Source organism: Typha latifolia, chromosome 8 (assembly GCF_019914945.1).
Source record: "Typha latifolia isolate L0001 chromosome 8, TyphaL0001v2, whole genome shotgun sequence".
Classification (NCBI taxonomy): domain Eukaryota; kingdom Viridiplantae; phylum Streptophyta; class Magnoliopsida; order Poales; family Typhaceae; genus Typha; species Typha latifolia.
The window spans coordinates 7827415-7844100 of NC_133093.1; the positions used below are offsets into that span (position 1 = coordinate 7827415).

The 16686-nt window shown below is 35.8% G+C and overlaps 2 protein-coding genes and 1 long non-coding RNA gene across 3 annotated transcripts; 2 read left to right on the forward strand and 1 right to left on the reverse strand.

The window, feature by feature from the left end:
* The first annotated feature begins 1142 nt into the window (after nt 1-1142).
* On the forward strand, nt 1143-11634 carry LOC140793544 (fumarylacetoacetase). Its single transcript, XM_073145067.1, has 14 exons — nt 1143-1591; nt 2511-2589; nt 3409-3467; nt 3543-3667; nt 4481-4555; nt 5119-5194; nt 5524-5623; nt 5712-5771; nt 5878-5948; nt 6127-6189; nt 6333-6397; nt 9261-9357; nt 9490-9615; nt 11316-11634. The coding sequence occupies exons 1-14, from the start codon at nt 1373-1375 to the stop codon at nt 11376-11378; spliced, it is 1278 nt and encodes a 425-aa protein (XP_073001168.1). The 5' UTR covers nt 1143-1372; the 3' UTR covers nt 11379-11634.
* A 379-nt stretch (nt 11635-12013) lies between these two features.
* On the reverse strand, nt 12014-14871 carry LOC140793545 (protein IQ-DOMAIN 33). The gene is made up of 6 exons (XM_073145068.1): nt 14617-14871; nt 14197-14484; nt 13361-13570; nt 13044-13157; nt 12600-12962; nt 12014-12244 (listed from the first exon to the last, which is right to left on the reverse strand). The coding sequence occupies exons 1-6, from the start codon at nt 14689-14691 to the stop codon at nt 12119-12121; spliced, it is 1176 nt and encodes a 391-aa protein (XP_073001169.1). The 5' UTR covers nt 14692-14871; the 3' UTR covers nt 12014-12118.
* LOC140793546 (uncharacterized) lies at nt 13059-13696 on the forward strand. The gene is made up of 2 exons (XR_012109980.1): nt 13059-13200; nt 13314-13696. It is a non-coding gene; the product is annotated as an uncharacterized lncRNA (long non-coding RNA).
* Nucleotides 14872-16686: the final 1815 nt, after the last annotated feature.

Here is a 16686-nt window from a genome sequence, read left to right on the forward strand (position 1 = left end):
ATATATTTAATTATAAAAAAAATTAACTCTATTCACTTTCTATTTGAAACTTTAGTCTTATAAAAAGTAGTGCTCTATTCCTTTGTAGTATAGGAATAAAAATATAATATATGAGAAAGTCGGTGAATATTAGTATAAATAAAAGTGTAAGACGGTGTGGAAGATACAAATAAGTGCTAATAATAGAGATAGCGCTAGTCAAGGAGGGACTGCCGTTTTTGAAGGATAAAACAAGTCAAAATCCCATCATCGAGTCTGATTCCAAGCTTTTGATAGATATTCTCAGTAGTGTCACTAAGCTGACTTGGTCAGCGGCCAATATTAAATATCTCACTTGCAATTATTAAAATTATAAAATTGTTCACAATTTTAGAGAGGCTAATCGGGCTACTGATTGGCTTGCTAATTATAGTAGAATCATAGGTTATGGTTGTACTTGGATGAGGGTTTTTCTCCGAATCTTTTTCAGTTTTTGGTTTCCGATTCTAATAGAGCATTTTTTAATTGTGGAAGTTAATCTATAATATCTTTTCTATTTTTAAAAAAAAAAATTATAACACATATAACAATGATGATTATAACAATACTTTTATATTTTAATCCTAATAATTTTTAATTTTTAAACCCCTGTATAATCTTATATTTAATAATATTTAGAGTCTTAACTATGCTCTAAAAGAGGAGATACAACATCCCACCCAAATAGGTGAATGAATTAATAAATTTAAATATTTAATATATAAATAGCAAACTAACCATCTTAATAACTTAAATTTATTTTTCTTTTATATATTTCGTATTAGTATTTGATATTTTATATTTATTTAAAGTATTACTATATTACATCTTTGTTTTTTTATTAAGAATTTTTATATTAAATTTATTCTATTATTTCTGTTACACCATGATTTTTTTTGAACCGAACGTGATTAATTTTGATAATTAACATAACATAAATAAATGATATTTAATGATATAATTTAAGTTTGAGAATGACCAATATTAGTTTAAAATAATAATTGACATTATTATTATTTTTTTATCAAGAATAATAATGTAATTTTATTTACTTATCCTATATATATATATATAATTAAAATTGTAATATAATATTTATTCCTTTTTATCTAATTCCATGAAGTAGGTATCACCCTCACGCACGCTTCTCAACAGAAGGTCCAGATTCCAGATGATCAGAAGCAATCCCAGCCTCCAATTTATCCGGTAGGAGTACGATTCCCTTACCATCACGCTACCTACTTCCGTTTCCGGAACGATTAAGGGACGAGTATAAGTACCAGATTACAGCGAGATGGAGAGAATACTCTGACTCCATCTTTGTCTCGTCCTCCTCCGTTGGTAGCGCAAGGGGATGGGTCTCAAATCCTTCGTGGAGGTGCCTCGGGAGTCCCACTTCCCCTTGGAGAACCTCCCCTTCGGCATCTTCCGCCCCAAACCCTCACCTGGTGCGGCGGCGGAGGCGGCGCGGCCGGGGGTGGCGATCGGGGATTTCGTCCTCGACCTCTCCGCCGTCGCCGCCGCGGGACTCTTCGATGGCCCCGTCCTCAGGGGCTCCGAGTGCTTCTTCCAGGTCCCTATCTCGCTCTTGTTTGATGCTACTTTTGACATTTCTAGGGTCTGATTGAACTGTGGGAGCAAAAGACGGTCCTTTTCGTGAGATTTGGCGTTTATTGTGTAAAAAAGATTTGACTTTCTTCCTTGTCCTGGAGAGGAGGATTTGGGCCATGTGTCATGCTATTAACGGACATGATTTTCTAAACGGTGACATAAATTCCACCGTAGAAAGATTATGTTAGAATGAGATCTGAAGCAACAAAGTGACGGTGTAATTGCCGTTTAACTTGAAGAGGTAACTCCCTGTTTGGATGGAGAGAATATGAGAGAAGAGAAGAGAAAGCAACGAAAGAAAATAAGTTTCTCTTGTTTAGATTGACTTTTTAGGAGTAAAAAGGAAGAGAAGGGAAGAGGGGAGGAGATAAAAAAAATAACGTTACTTTTTTCTTTCCAAAAGTGGAGAGAAACGGAAGGAAAAAAAGAGGAAAAAAGAACATAAGTTTATTATATTTTAAATTTCAAAAATTGCCACTATTTTATTATACTATTTAGTCCTCCTTTTTTCAATATTAAAGATTTGATTTTGAGCAGTATTAGGATGTATAACTCTTTATCTGATTAACCGTGCCGTTAGAAGATCTGTCTCAAGTTTATTATATTTTAAAATTAAAAAAATGCCACTATTTTATTATACTATTTAGTCCTTTTTTTTCAATATTATTATTTGATCATGTAAGAAATATAAAAGGATTTGATTTTGAGCCGTCCCATTTCAAGAAATATGTTAAGTTGATGCTCACGTCATAATAGTTGTTCTGATTGGCTTAATTGTTGGTTATTGTGAATGTTAGAAATGTCTTGAACTAAATGTTTAATGTTGATTTGTTAGCATTGTTTTGGTAACTGGTATATCTTTTGCTTGATTCTAATTCCAGACATCTCTTAACATATTTCTTGAAATGGGACGGCCAGCTTGGAAGGAGGCACGATCGACTCTCCAAAAAATTCTGTCAGGTATTGCTGTTGTACTAAGTGGTTGCTTGGTTCGTGTCATCTGTATTCATTTACTAATTTATTGGAGGAATGGCAATTGGGTGAAGGAGTGGTTACAGACTATCCTAAATCTATGGAACTATGCTTGTAAATCTAGGATCCTACTGTACAATATAGTTCTATAAGCGCATCTTCTTCATTGATAGCAATGGAAATAAGCTTACTAGAGTAATAAGAGTTCTTTGTCATCATTCATCATCTGCGCCTTGGGTCGGCAAGAATACAATTCAATGATAAGAAGGCTCCAAATAAATTGACAAATTTTATAAGAGGCTATCAACCTAACATCAACCCTCTACAATTAATACCAAATTCCTTGCTTAAGAAAAAACATACACTTTTTAGTTGTGGTGCCTTTTCCTTTGTTAGACACGTAGACTTGCTAAAAGTTCCCTAAAAATTTCAACTATATATATTTCGTGGTTTTTTGCCAAGTTCAATTGTTAGAAGGTATAAATGGCTTCCTTTGGCACTGCTTGTGATGACAGCAACAAATGGTTTTTCTACGCCTCCAAGCCAGTGACTCAGTGACTAATGAGAAGAAAAAGTCCTAATTTGTATACATGAGGTTCTTTCACCTAACACACAGGAAATACACACAAATGTCTATTTCCTAAACAGTGGGATGATTCCCTTATGTTCTTGAAGATATGGGTCTTAGTATTCTTTTGGCGCAATCTTTATACAGGAAACCTTTTCTTTCTGAATAAAATGCTTAAAGCCTTGTAGATTTTTGGTGATTTTTAAGTATGTGCAATATTATCTTTTTCTCCTTTGCAGCTGATGAGCCGATTTTACGTGACAATGCAAATTTGAGGGAAAAGTCTCTTTTGCCAATGGTAGGTGATTCTCTGTAACATTCTTTTGCTCATCATTACCAAATGAAATGCTGATGTTATCTTTTGAACAAGCAGATTGAGGTAGAGATGCTTCTGCCTATTGTTATAGGTGATTACACAGATTTCTTTTCTTCTATGCATCATGCAAAGAACTGCGGAACCATTTTTCGAGGACCAGAGAATGCCATCCCACAAAACTGGTAGCTTTCTTTGGATATCTGAATAATTCATATTGCATTCAAATCTAGCCCTTTATTGTTAATCAAGATTGTTCTGTTCTTCATTATTTGATGAAATGAATGCAGAAAACATTGGTATGATTAATGTTACCCTTTAAGAGTAAAGATGGAGTTAATTTCATATTTGGTTAATAGAATTACTTTTTAACTCATTTAGTGTTTCAGACTTCGAGCATTACAGGATGATATATTTACTAGGTAGTTTATTGCTGGAAAAGAGACAAAGATATATCTCATACGAATAAGAACTTTTACCAGGAAAAAAGAAATAGACAAAATAAATGGCTTGAGAAATGCTTCATCTAAGAGTGGAGACTAGGTTTACTAAATAGCTACCATAATCTTTCTTTGTAAGCATTTAGGCGTCATTGACAATCTTTTCATATGATACATACATTAAAATGCTGGGTATAGCTATTATTATAATGTGATACCTGCCCGACAAATTCGCTCCATTAGGTGATGCATAGACATTTGCAATACATATACATACATATATACTAGGACATGCATTTGGACACGTACATTTTATGTCACATTATCATGTACCTTCCTTTTGGTATCTCATTTGCCTTTCGTTTCCATTGACCATTATTGGTTAATTGTTCTGCGTAGTCCTGCTGCAATTTCTCATCTGATCTGTAAACTTTGTTCATGCCTTCAAATCGTTTTAGTATCTCTCTTTACTGCACTTGTCAGGTGTTCAACATATAGAGCAAGGACTGCTGTTATATTTGCAGCATATCCTTTATCAACATTTGTTTGAACTTTCAGGTTTCACCTTCCAATAGCTTATCATGGACGTTCTTCTTCTGTAGTGATATCTGGAACAGACATTATCCGCCCGAGGTGTGCTTATTAGAAACCAAAATATTCTGGTCATTGTTCGAGTGTTTCTTCATTTCTTGGATGCCATAATGAAGTTTACCTGATCAGAGTAAAGATCATTCTTCTATATGTGTTTTCCATTGTTAATATTTGAAATTTTGAATATAGTAGAGAAATTTTGAATATAGTAGAGTTATGCTGCAGTTCATCTATATAGCACCAATCCAAGTGGAAATTTGAATATTTATGCATGCCTAAGTTTTCTGGTTGATATGACCTTTAAGAGATTCAAGATGGAAATTGATTGTTTCTTTCTTGAAATCATGGAAGCTAACAAGGAACTCTTCTAGTTTTTTTTCTCAATTCTCATGAAGCCTATGATCTAACGTATAGACCAGTTTATTGACATTTTGATATACGCAGTAAAACAAAATGTCCTGGAGTTGACTTTCAAATAACTGGTCTGTTTGTTTTGACCTTTTAATGATATATAGTGTACATATATGTGGTGTTCATCAAATGAAGATTTGGTGAGATAGAGGTGTTCATGGACCGACCAATAACTGGCTAATTCTTTCTTTCAGAGGCCAGGGTCATCCAACGGGAAATTCTCCACCATATTTTGGGCCCTCCCGAAAGCTGGATTTTGAGCTTGAAATGGTTAGCCCTATTTGAGTTCCTAATCACAATTTTTCTATATTATTTTCTCCTTTATATGTATTTTCCATGCTTTGATGAATATCCTTTAAATTTCTACTTCCATTTATTGTTGTCACTGAAAAGTTTCTACCATAACCACTTATATCCTTTTTTTTTGGGTGGGGGGGGGGGGGAACAAAAAGACATTCACCTATGTCACTGGATTACCATGGAATTGTTTACATATCAAATAGCATGTTACTAGGTTCTGCATGCATCTTTAGCTTTATTGTGGTTACTTTTCATGGTTCATCATCTTCATGAAAGTTATTTAATATTATTGCTTCCAGGCAGCTATAGTAGGGCCAGGAAATGAGTTGGGCAAACCAATAGATGTTAATGAGGCAGCAGACCATATATTCGGACTAGTACTAATGAATGACTGGAGTGGTAGTTTTCTTTTCCTTATGTCAGCTTTAAACTAGTCAAAATTTCAACTACTTTATACTTATTAATCATTATTGATGTGTTTTTCCAGCCAGGGATATGCAAGCATGGGAATATGTACCTCTTGGGCCTTTCCTTGGAAAGAGCTTTGGTAGGAAAATTGATATCTATTCACAGTAAATGTTTATAACACATCATCTGGCACTTTCCATAGTTTGTTGAATTTTATCGTCCTTTTGTACTTCGATTTGTTGTAGGTACAACAATATCACCATGGATTGTGACTTTAGATGCTCTAGAACCTTTTGCTTGTGCTGCTCCAAAACAGGTGGTTAGATCTTTTCAGTCTTGGTACATAACTACACCATTATTTGATAGCTTATGAAGAGGAGTTCAGCTACTCGAATTTGATTATACATAGTTTCATGAATTGGAAGCTGTTATTGTAGTAGTTTTCATTAACAGAAGTTAAATTCTAGTTATAACTAATATGCTTTTAATTGCAGGAACCTGAGCCTTTGCCATACTTAACAGAAAAGAAGCGTATAAACTACGACATACCTCTGGAAGTATGTACTTTTTAACCATAATTTTGTTAGTTTGCTAGGATGTTCATTCTTAGAACAGAAATTGATAACAAGGTGATGTAGTAGAAGTGTAGGACTTCTCCATGACATCCAGGTATTGATAAGTCTATGTTCTTTGCTGCAAGGTTTGGATCAAACCCAAAGGTTATGACCTTCCATCAATAGTCACAAGGAGTAACTTTAATCATCTGTAAGTGTTTCCATCCTAGGTTTTATTGTTTAAACTACCTTTTAACACTATATTCCATTTTTAGAAGCTTCTGTTCAACGAATCTTAGATGATGCCTCTTTTCCCACTTTATCTAGTGGTCTGCATTGTTGAGTGAAACAATTGATGCTTTCTTTATTTTTGTGTTTCCTCTTCTAGATGAAGATAATCAAGGCATAACAATGGGTTTTGCAATTTTTGCATACAAACATATTAATTGGTTCACTAGAATGGTTAATCCTTATTGAATTACATTAAGCTGAGGTTCTGAGTGTATAGAGTATTGTCGAGAAGTATTTTTAATAATGTATGAACTCTGAACTGTTGATTGATTAATTTATTGAGGATACTAACTCTGACCATCTCATGAAAGAATCTCAGATATAAGATATATCCCAAACGTTTGTTTCTATTGATATGTAGCTTTCTTCATGTAATGCTAAGCAAGTCAAATGAAACATATACGTTACGTGAGATGCAGTATCATTTGCCAATTTTTACACCCTATAGGAATCTTTGCTTACCCTATAGTTGGTTAGAATATGACCATGCTGTTTAAGTTTTTTATACAGAAACTTTGATTACAACATACCAAGCATTAGGAATCCTTTTCGGTGGGAAAAGACTATTGATAAGCACCTCCATTCTATATGTGATATTTATATTTACCCTCTATCTTCACTCTATATGTTGTTAGAATTCCTTGAATTTTAGGTTGCTAGAACCTCTTGACCCTTAGATACCTCTCGTATATTACAAGTACTGGAAATGTCTCGAATAACATTATACCAGACAACAACTTTACTGGTTCCTCAGGCTTTTAAGTATATACTGGAGTGCATCCGGCACCATAGGTTTCATCTGATGAGTTAAGATCTCTTCATCCTTACTGATCATGCTCATGCATTTCATTATGAATCTTCTCAAGATCTCAGTATACCTTCAGATTATCACTTTCAGGTTTTGTTTATTCAGTTGGCAGTTCATATTGGAATTGGATGAAATGTACTACAAGTTTGAATTTGGATGCTGTGTCCTGATCATTTCTTGCTAGTCTAATGATTCAGTGATTAAAATTGGTGGCATTGTATGTCTACTGGTCCTCGAACCAAAACTTAAAATCCTGTTCTCTGGGGTTTAATCTCTAATGCATTAACTAGATCACTAATAGTTAGGGGTGAAAACGGATCGGATAGTGCTCAATTCATATTTGAATCCATATTTGTTGTTCGGATATGGATATTTGACGGATAGTAAAAATTAAAATAATGTTTAGTTAACAAGAATTAGAATCAGATGTAAACTTACAATTTTACTTTCAAAATAAAATTCAGAATCGGATATTTGCATTGAACCCAAAACAATGAAATAAACCAAATGCTAATTAAGGAAGTAAAAAAGAAGATTAAAATAAACCAATTGCTAATTAACCAGCAAAAATAGATAATTTAACTCTAAGCTATAAATCGAAGTACCTATAAATAGATAATTTAACTCAAGCTACCTATCAAATTACATATAAATTGGTGAAGTGATGGAGCTTGGTGACGACGATGGAGTGGTGATGGCGACAGAATGGTGATATTGGCAGAGCTTGGTGATGGCGAGCTCGAGGAGGGAGGATGCAGAGCTTGGTGACGGCGACGGAGTGGTAATGGCGTGGAGCTTGGTCACGGTGAGCTCAAGGAGTGAGGAGGCAGAGCTTGGTGACGGCGGTGGAGCTTGGTGAAGCGACGGAGCTTGCTGACGACGGTAGAGCTTGGTCACGGCGAGCTCGAGGAGGGAGGAGGCAGAGCTTGGTCATGGCGATAGAGTGGTGATGGCGGTGGAGCTTGATCACGACAAGCTAGAGGAGGGAGGATAAGCTTGGTGAAGCGACGAAATGGTGATGGTAGTGGAGCTTGCTCACGGCGGAGATGCAATGGTGGCGGAGAGCTTAGGTTGGCAAGTCGTTGAGCTCGAGGAGGGACCGGAAAAGGCGAGGTTGGTGATGTTACGATTGAGGAGGTGATGGCGTCTGGTGATCGGTGATGGCGAGGACGCCGAGGAGAGACTTTAGAGTTGGGGGTGGAGGTGGCTACGGGCTCAATTGGGATTTGGGGGAGATGGAGAGGGTAGGGCTACAGTGTAATAGATGAGTTGGGTATTTAAATAGCGGGTAAATGGATATCTATTATCCGAATCCGTATTCGATAATATTAATTATACCCCATATCCGTATTCGGATCCGGATATTTTCTTAGCAAACTATCCATATTCGGATTCGAACATTTTACTATACTTATATCCGTATCTAGGATTCGGACATTTTACTATACTTCTATCCATATCAGTATCTGGATCCGGATCGGATAAGATTTTCCTATCCGTATCTGATCCGGATCAAGTAGCGGGTTAGGTCGGACTTAAATCGACCCGTTTTCACCCTTACTGATAGTTGTGGAATGAAGTGAAATACAACAACCATATTTTTATTCATATGGTTTTGGGAACATACAAGCACAATCGTGGTGCCTGATCGTTGACCCAAATCCTCGACCTCTCATCATCCCCTCGGAGATTGTATATGTGTCTTACTTGAAAATAAGCAACTTTTGTATTGCAAGGACGAAAGTAGGACCTATTAAGTTTAACATAGTTGTTACCACTGGAAGAATGAATCACTTGCATCAATTCTGAATAAGTGGTGAAACTTTTTTTTATTTCTTTATGTTTAGTTATTGTGCTTATTATATTAAAAAGAAGATTCATACAATCCTACTATTTTATTTTATACAAGATCAATGAAGGAATTATCTGTGTTATATTGTATAACTTATCCGCCTTCTCCATGAACATCTATCAGATATTGGACTTTGACACAGCAAGTAGCACATCACACTATTAATGGTTGCAACTTAAGATCTGGTGATCTACTTGGAACTGGGACCATCAGTGGACCTGTATGTAACTATTTTTCTTTCTGATTGCTCTCAAAATTTTCCTCATTCTGATGTTCTCTCCCCTTTTATTGGTTATTATTTATATTCTCTCATTGGCTTTGTTGATTTCCTTCTGACATGATATTCTTTCAGGAACCAGAATCATTGGGTTGCTTGCTAGAGCTGACATGGAATGCACAAAAGCCACTAGCCTTGAGTGGCTTAACCCGGAAATATTTAGAAGATGGAGATGAAGTCATCTTTACTGCATGTTGCAAGGTTTAAAGTCATGAAACTCTTCCATCTGAGATTATGTTATTTTTAGATCCTTATCATCCGCTGAGGTAAATAGAATGCATAAAAAGAAAAAGAAAAAGAACACCTTTTTATTTTTTTTTCCATTGTTGTTGTTGTTGTTAACAGCATGTTCCCAAATTCGGCTGATCCCAACTTAGACCGGCTGATCCAGACCTAAAATTTATTTGGGGTCGGCCAGATCAACTGAAACTAAATTATTTTAATAGTTAGGTCAATCTAAAATATATTTAACTTATAATTGATATCCTCAGCTGCTTTTTTTTATCAATTTTTTAGTTTATACCCTTTATCTCTCACACACATTTTATTCCCACCTCTCATACTTTACCATGCTCATCCGGTGGCCATTTTGGGGAGCTCTTTCGCCTATTCTGCACTCTTGTGAACTCGGATAAATATTTCTTTTTCTCATTTCTCTTATCTCTTTCTCACACACTCTTTAACTCCTATTTTTTTTACTGCTGTAAAATAATAATGAAGAGAGAGATCTCTCTTCACTGTTATTCTACAGTAGTAATGTACGGATATAAAAAATTATCAAATTCAAGTCAAAATTCATCATAGCTTTTGAGTGAGTTATTTTTAGTTTTTAGGCTTTATATGTGAATATTTTTTTCTCTGTTATTTTTTTTCTAATTTTTTAGAAATTTTTCTACAAATAATAGTTAAAATTTTACGTAACTAAAAATATTTTGATTTGATATGTGCGACCGATACAATCGATACAGCCAATACGACCGATATATATTATTTTTTATAATGGCCGATCTTGATCTTAATACTGAGTTTCAAAACTTTGGTTGAGAAGTATTGAGCCAAACTAACTTTTACTCTTAACATCCTTGCAAAATTTGTCTACCATATCACTGCCTTGAGAGTACATGGCACAGTCACGAACTAACAAGGAGTAATTGTTACTATAAGAAAAGAAAAGAAAAAGAAAGTCCAGCTTCTACAGTTCCAAACCATTTGAACACTGTGAATAACTTGTTCCAGAACCCAAGTGGCTTATGCATTGCTCATGTTATAATCTGGAGATAGTGGTCTGATGCTACCAAGAAAAACTTGACCTCCAACATCTCTGTAGCTTAATATGTTTAGGTCACATAAATTTGGCCCCTTCCCCTTTCTCCCCTTCTCTTTGATTCCTTGTTGATGTCTGTTTATCAATTTATACTTGCGAATGATATTGATGTCGGAACATAATCCTATCTTGGTTTTCTATTATGTTATATGCTTCATTGCATAACATGTAAACATTTACTTCATTTTGGATAGATAACCCCCTGCTTTACTGTTCTATTTTCCCATCAGATTTTCCATTTACAAGGAAAAGTGTACTATATTGGTCATTTTCTTTATGTTGTGAGTTGCAATATCCACTGCTATTGTTCCCTGCATCTTATCATATAGTTTTCCATTCATATCCTGTCTTCATATGCCTGTCATATACTTTACTCAAAAACCAGAGCCCTGAGTCAATCCTGCTATGGTTTATGTTAGTATAATTGCAATTTTAAAGGCGTTACTTTGTTTCGCAAGCCTTTGAAGACGTGTGTTATATTCAATCGCAGCAGATCTATGCTCTGCAGGCATGAAACTACCTATTTTATAGTTTAGCTTTTAGTGATCATTAAGTTGATAAGTGTGAATATTGGCAGGGGAAAGACTACAATGTAGGCTTTGGGACATGCACCGGGAAGGTCCTCCCAGCATCCTCCTGAGAGAATCCAAAGGTCAAGCACCTATTGTGTCATCAGCTTCTTGGTAATAGAAGGAAAGAAGATCTGAAGTTTTTCAGCAAACGCAACTGAAATGCATTTGCTTCTACTTTCTAGTGCTGCCCACATTTTTATGTCATAAGACACTGAACTCTGATCTATCAACCGTAAATTGGAGTTATGATTGGTGATGGTGTCAAAAAACAGTGAACTCTCTAGTTTTTTTTCTTCAATATTTTTATTTTGTTATTTGAAGTTATTTTGAGTGTTATCTTCTTTGATAGTGCTAGTAGTAATCCTTGGTAGTGGCCTTGTTAATGCAATTTGATGAGTAGGATTAATTATATGGCAGTAATAAAAACCTAATACATAGGAAGGTGGTGCATTGTTAATGGTAAAATTACATGGAAATGGACATCAGTTGACATTACAAACTTATATCGCATAGCATATACTCAAAACACACTGGTAGTATTATCAAGGACACTAATGCAAGACTCAAAGCATTATCCTATTTGAAATGCAAGAATGGTCTATTTTTTGGGGTCTTTTTCTTCTGTAGTTTTTAAGTTTGTTTTGGTTGAGTTGAGATTAAAGGTTTATGTTAAATCCTCTCTCACTTGGATTGGACTCCCCAGTTTCTCCAACTAACAACAACAGAATTCTTTTCTCACTCAAATATTTAGTGAACCAGTATATTGTCCTCAATCTCCAAGCTGAACTACTTACATTTGTTTGTTTAATCAGCACTCTGAAGGAGGCTGGCAAACAACATCACAGCCTTCAATCTTTACTTGGTTCTTTTGTTCTTCTTGCTTGCAATGTTCTTTTTCCTTCACCACTTCTCTCTTATGTTCCTTCTTGCTTACCTGAAAAAATAAGCTAACTTCAAAAGATGGAACCTAGAAGCATAGGGACAATTCAAGGTAAAGTTTTGCAGCTAAATTTTTTGAAAAAGGCTTCATGTAGGATCAGTTTAATATGTTTTTGTAGTGTTTTTTTCTATGGAAAACAAGTCATTGTTGATGAGAAAAGAAAGAGGAGATAAGTTTTTAGTCTATCCGTGTTACTTGTTCACAAGTAATTAGCTAAAATTTGTGTTTGCTCACTAAAACTACACACTATTTGGAAATTTTAAATAAATTTAGAGAAATCTTATTTTATAAAAATTTCAGTGAAAAAGATTTCAATACTTTAGAAAGAACATAACCATGGATTACTTACTTTGTTTGGTCTTGCTGCGGATCGATAATCAGATAGTGTTCTTTGTCGCGACACATTTTTTGTAGCCTTCAATCTGCTTCTCATTGGTCTGTGGCCACTTCTAGGAGTCTGAGAAGGTGTTTTAGAGCTATCAAAGCTCACAGAGACATCATTAGATCCACAACTTTCTTTCTCCTCAGCTGCAACATCGGATCTCTTCTTGATGACTATTGACCTCCTTGCAGTCGGAATCAAATCGAAGTGCTTACTCAAGCAGTCATCCATTGTTGAATTCTCGGGCAGGCGAGTAGCCATCCATCTCTCAAGCCAGCTCCATCCAACATTAGACTCAGTTGATCTTTTCTTTGTATTGCAAGTTCTCAGCTGAGTAGAATCATCAATTCAAAGCAGTATTAGTAAGAATTTGCATTTGCCTTGTGGATGCAATCTATGTCTGGTATCTACCTGCTGTGAAAATGCATAGGCGAGAGCTCTTTCGCGTCTCGTTGTCGCCTCGAGTCTATTTTGGATTCGTAGTTTTGATACATTGCAGCTCAAAGTGCTATCATCCCAATCTTCCTGCAAATAACAGCGATCATTCTCAATTTCGAATTGTCAAGAGGTAAATAACCAAGTTGCTTCAGTTTTTAAATTGAACTGTATACAAGAAAAATAATCCATTAAATAAGAGACAACTGATCAATGTTTTGGCCAACTATCTAAACTTTGTTGCAGAAATTATTCACCCTCAGACAAAGGAAAGTATGAGGTGTAGATGTTACCTTCACCCTGAAAACCTGTGGCCGAGCTTTCTGATGCATCTGATGCTGCATCACAACACTTGCCTCGCTTAATGTAAGAGTATCAAAAGATTCTCCTATTTGTACTTCAGTTGATGAAGCCATAGATGCTGCAGCAGCAGGAGGGCTCACAAGTCCTTCAGTGTGATCTCTCTCACTTGATCTTCTGATCTTATTATATCTGTGCCGTGCCTGAAATTGTGAATCAAAATTTGTGATACATTATAAATTTTGAAAGAAGAAGCTTTGTACATATCAATATGGTCTCTGAGAGCCTATGACATTATTTTCGTTTTCGAAGACAATTGCTCTGGATAACTATAATTTGCTCTGGCCATGCTATCAACCTTAACTTGGAACACCATATGAATTTGGCTCTTTGATATCAGAAGAATATGAGAACTGGATCATTAGATTAAAGTAATTTTATTAGTAGATGGCAAAGAAGTAAAATAAAATGACTTCAGTAAAATCAGGACAAGGAACACTAAAGATTTAGGCATACTTAAGTGAAAAATAGATGGAGATGCACAAGTAGGCCAAAAATAAATGAATGGAATTTGCTATATACCTCAAAAATTATGAATAGGAGAATCCAGATGGTTCATAACAATTTGCAAGAGCATTAGCAAAGGACTCTCAATTATTTGTACAGCAACTGCAGACTTCTGCAGCATTATTTCTTTATCTACTCAGCTCAAGAAAATAACAAAAGTAACTCCTAATGAAAAGAAAATCTGCTTCTAGTCTTTTAAATAGTCTATCATCATTAGAATCATCAAAGATCAAATCAAATTCAAAAAGTTTGAAAAAGAAACCATAAAGCTTCGGAACGCGGATTGGATGAAGATTGCAGCATCCTCTTGGCTAAGAAACCTTTTTGATGACAGCTCTTCCTTGAGGATTAATTGTTCAACCTCTTCTGATTTGGTTACTGAGCTACTTTCCTCATCATATGGAGTTTCCACCACAGGCTGCACTGTAGTGGCTTCAGAGCTCTTAATTGAGACCATATCATTCTCCCCCTCAACTGCATTGAATTCATCTCCACAGAGATATAGTCTAACTGAACTCCATCTACTCGTTTTATCAAGAAAACTCCTTTCCTGCAATGCAAAACCATGATCACCTAATAATCATACCATTGTAGCCTTACAAAACATAATTCTGTCAGAATATTTGTATGCAAGCAAAATAGAATCATGAACATGACACACAATCAGATGAAGAGAACTCACATCGCCGGCACGGGAACTGACCAAAGACCGACTCTTCGACAAGACTTTCTTAACTAGTCCCCCAGCTAGACCCATCTCATACCAGAATTCTCACATTGGCTCACTCCAACCCTCCCCATCCAATTCTACAGTGATGAGCTCAGCTCTCAGGAAGCTTTCTCTTAATAGCAACAACAGTAGACAAAGAACAGTCAATTACTGTTCACTTTACATAAAGGCACAAACATTTGATGGCAGAGTCAGTACAAATGCACCAATGCTATCATGCAAGGTTGAGGAGGGTAAGAAGGAATCCCATGTGTTAGTTTACATTGTGGCAGGGCTTTAGAGCTGGACTTGGCCATTGTTAAAGAAAAAGAAGGTGAAAAAGAAGGGAGAAGGAAAATAATGGGGTTTCTAGATGTGCACTTTTGATCACTGCACATGGCCTGCTTGTAGGGTATTGGATCTTACTTCTTACTGGGTCTACGAATATTCCTTTGCACAGCATCCTTCCTATTTCTCATAACAAACAGCTGCTGCTTTTTCTTTTTAAAATTTTCTTAACCCTCCTCTTAGTATGGCCTTTAAACTAATTAAATATTTATAATCTTTACCCTCAAAGAAAGGTGCAAAATGTTACACTTTAGATAGTATAAGAAGTTAAATTATATGCTTTTATTCTTCAAAGATACAATACTGTGATACTGGATCATAGTACAGGGGGTAAAAATTTGGCTAAACCTTTTTTTTTTTTTTCTCTCAAAGAAGTGAGATACTTGAAGCTGCACTCAATTAAGATTGTTGATTCCATCTGGTGTTCATAAATGCCACCTACTGGGGATCTGCCACCTTCTTTAGATTGTGGATTTTGTAATCTTTTGGTGTTATAGGCTGATGACTTAGATGGTCCAATTACACTCTTCACTGTGAATCCAATTACAGTTTTAAACTATAGTAAGAAAAGGTCATCACTAAAGAGGGTAAAGAAAAGGAAGTAAAAGATAAGAGAGTCCATTTTATCTTTTTCTTTAATGTGCCTATCACATTCTGCATGCAAATGTATTTATAACTTTGTGGACTTTACGACAAATCTTAGAATCCAGCTCAAACACTAAACCTAATTTTGTAATTAGGTAAGGGTCTAGAATTTATATAAATCCTTCTTGCTGTCAATCCATTTTCAAGTGCGACTATTCTCTTGCATATAATATTTATCTCTCTCTCAATGTCCTCCACTAATCTAAGTTTAAGTATTGTGCTATTTTAACGAAAATATAGTTTACACTCCATATTTTTATTATATGCAAATTGAGCCTTATAAATTTAGCGAATATATGTAGAAAATACTTTGAATTAGATCTGAACGACCACCGTTTGGGCATATGACATAAAATAAGAATATTTAATTAATTATAGATATTTAATTTCTAAAATTACTAAAATATCCTTACTTCTTCTTTTTTACCCTCTTTTATGGCATAACTAGAATGATGACTAGAACATCGCTCCCCGGCTTGGGCTTCACCGAACGTCAAACCGCCATCCCCACATACTCAAGCCGGCGACATCTGCTCTCCGACATAGGTTTCTCTGAGACCTTTCGCCTCAGCCCCCAAATGCCTGGTGGTTCATGATGGGCGATGATGACATCGGGCCGCAAAGCCTCCTCCCCCTTTTTCTCCAATGAGAAGTACCTCAAAGCCTTATCCCACTGCTTCACAAACTATCGTGAATCCAACCTCAAACAATCAAGGAATTTATTCCTCCTACTCGGACCCACCCTCATGTCGTGGAACACGTTGACCTCCAATGGCTCCCTAGCCATTTTGAGCGAGCCAATGACGTTGAACTCTAACGTTTCATTCCACGTTAGTTTGAGGTCTTAGCGCACCATGCGAGTCTTCTGTCGTTGGCCATCCAAATCTACTCGCCCCAAAATGTCTTGTGATTCATCATGGGCGACAATGACGCCTTCTTCATCCCAATCATGCCTCCGCCTTCATGCTTGACTAGGATCTGTGATATCTTCAGTGGCCCGTCGATCACCTTCTTTCAATGGTGATTCTTTTTTGAGATCCAAACCCCCTC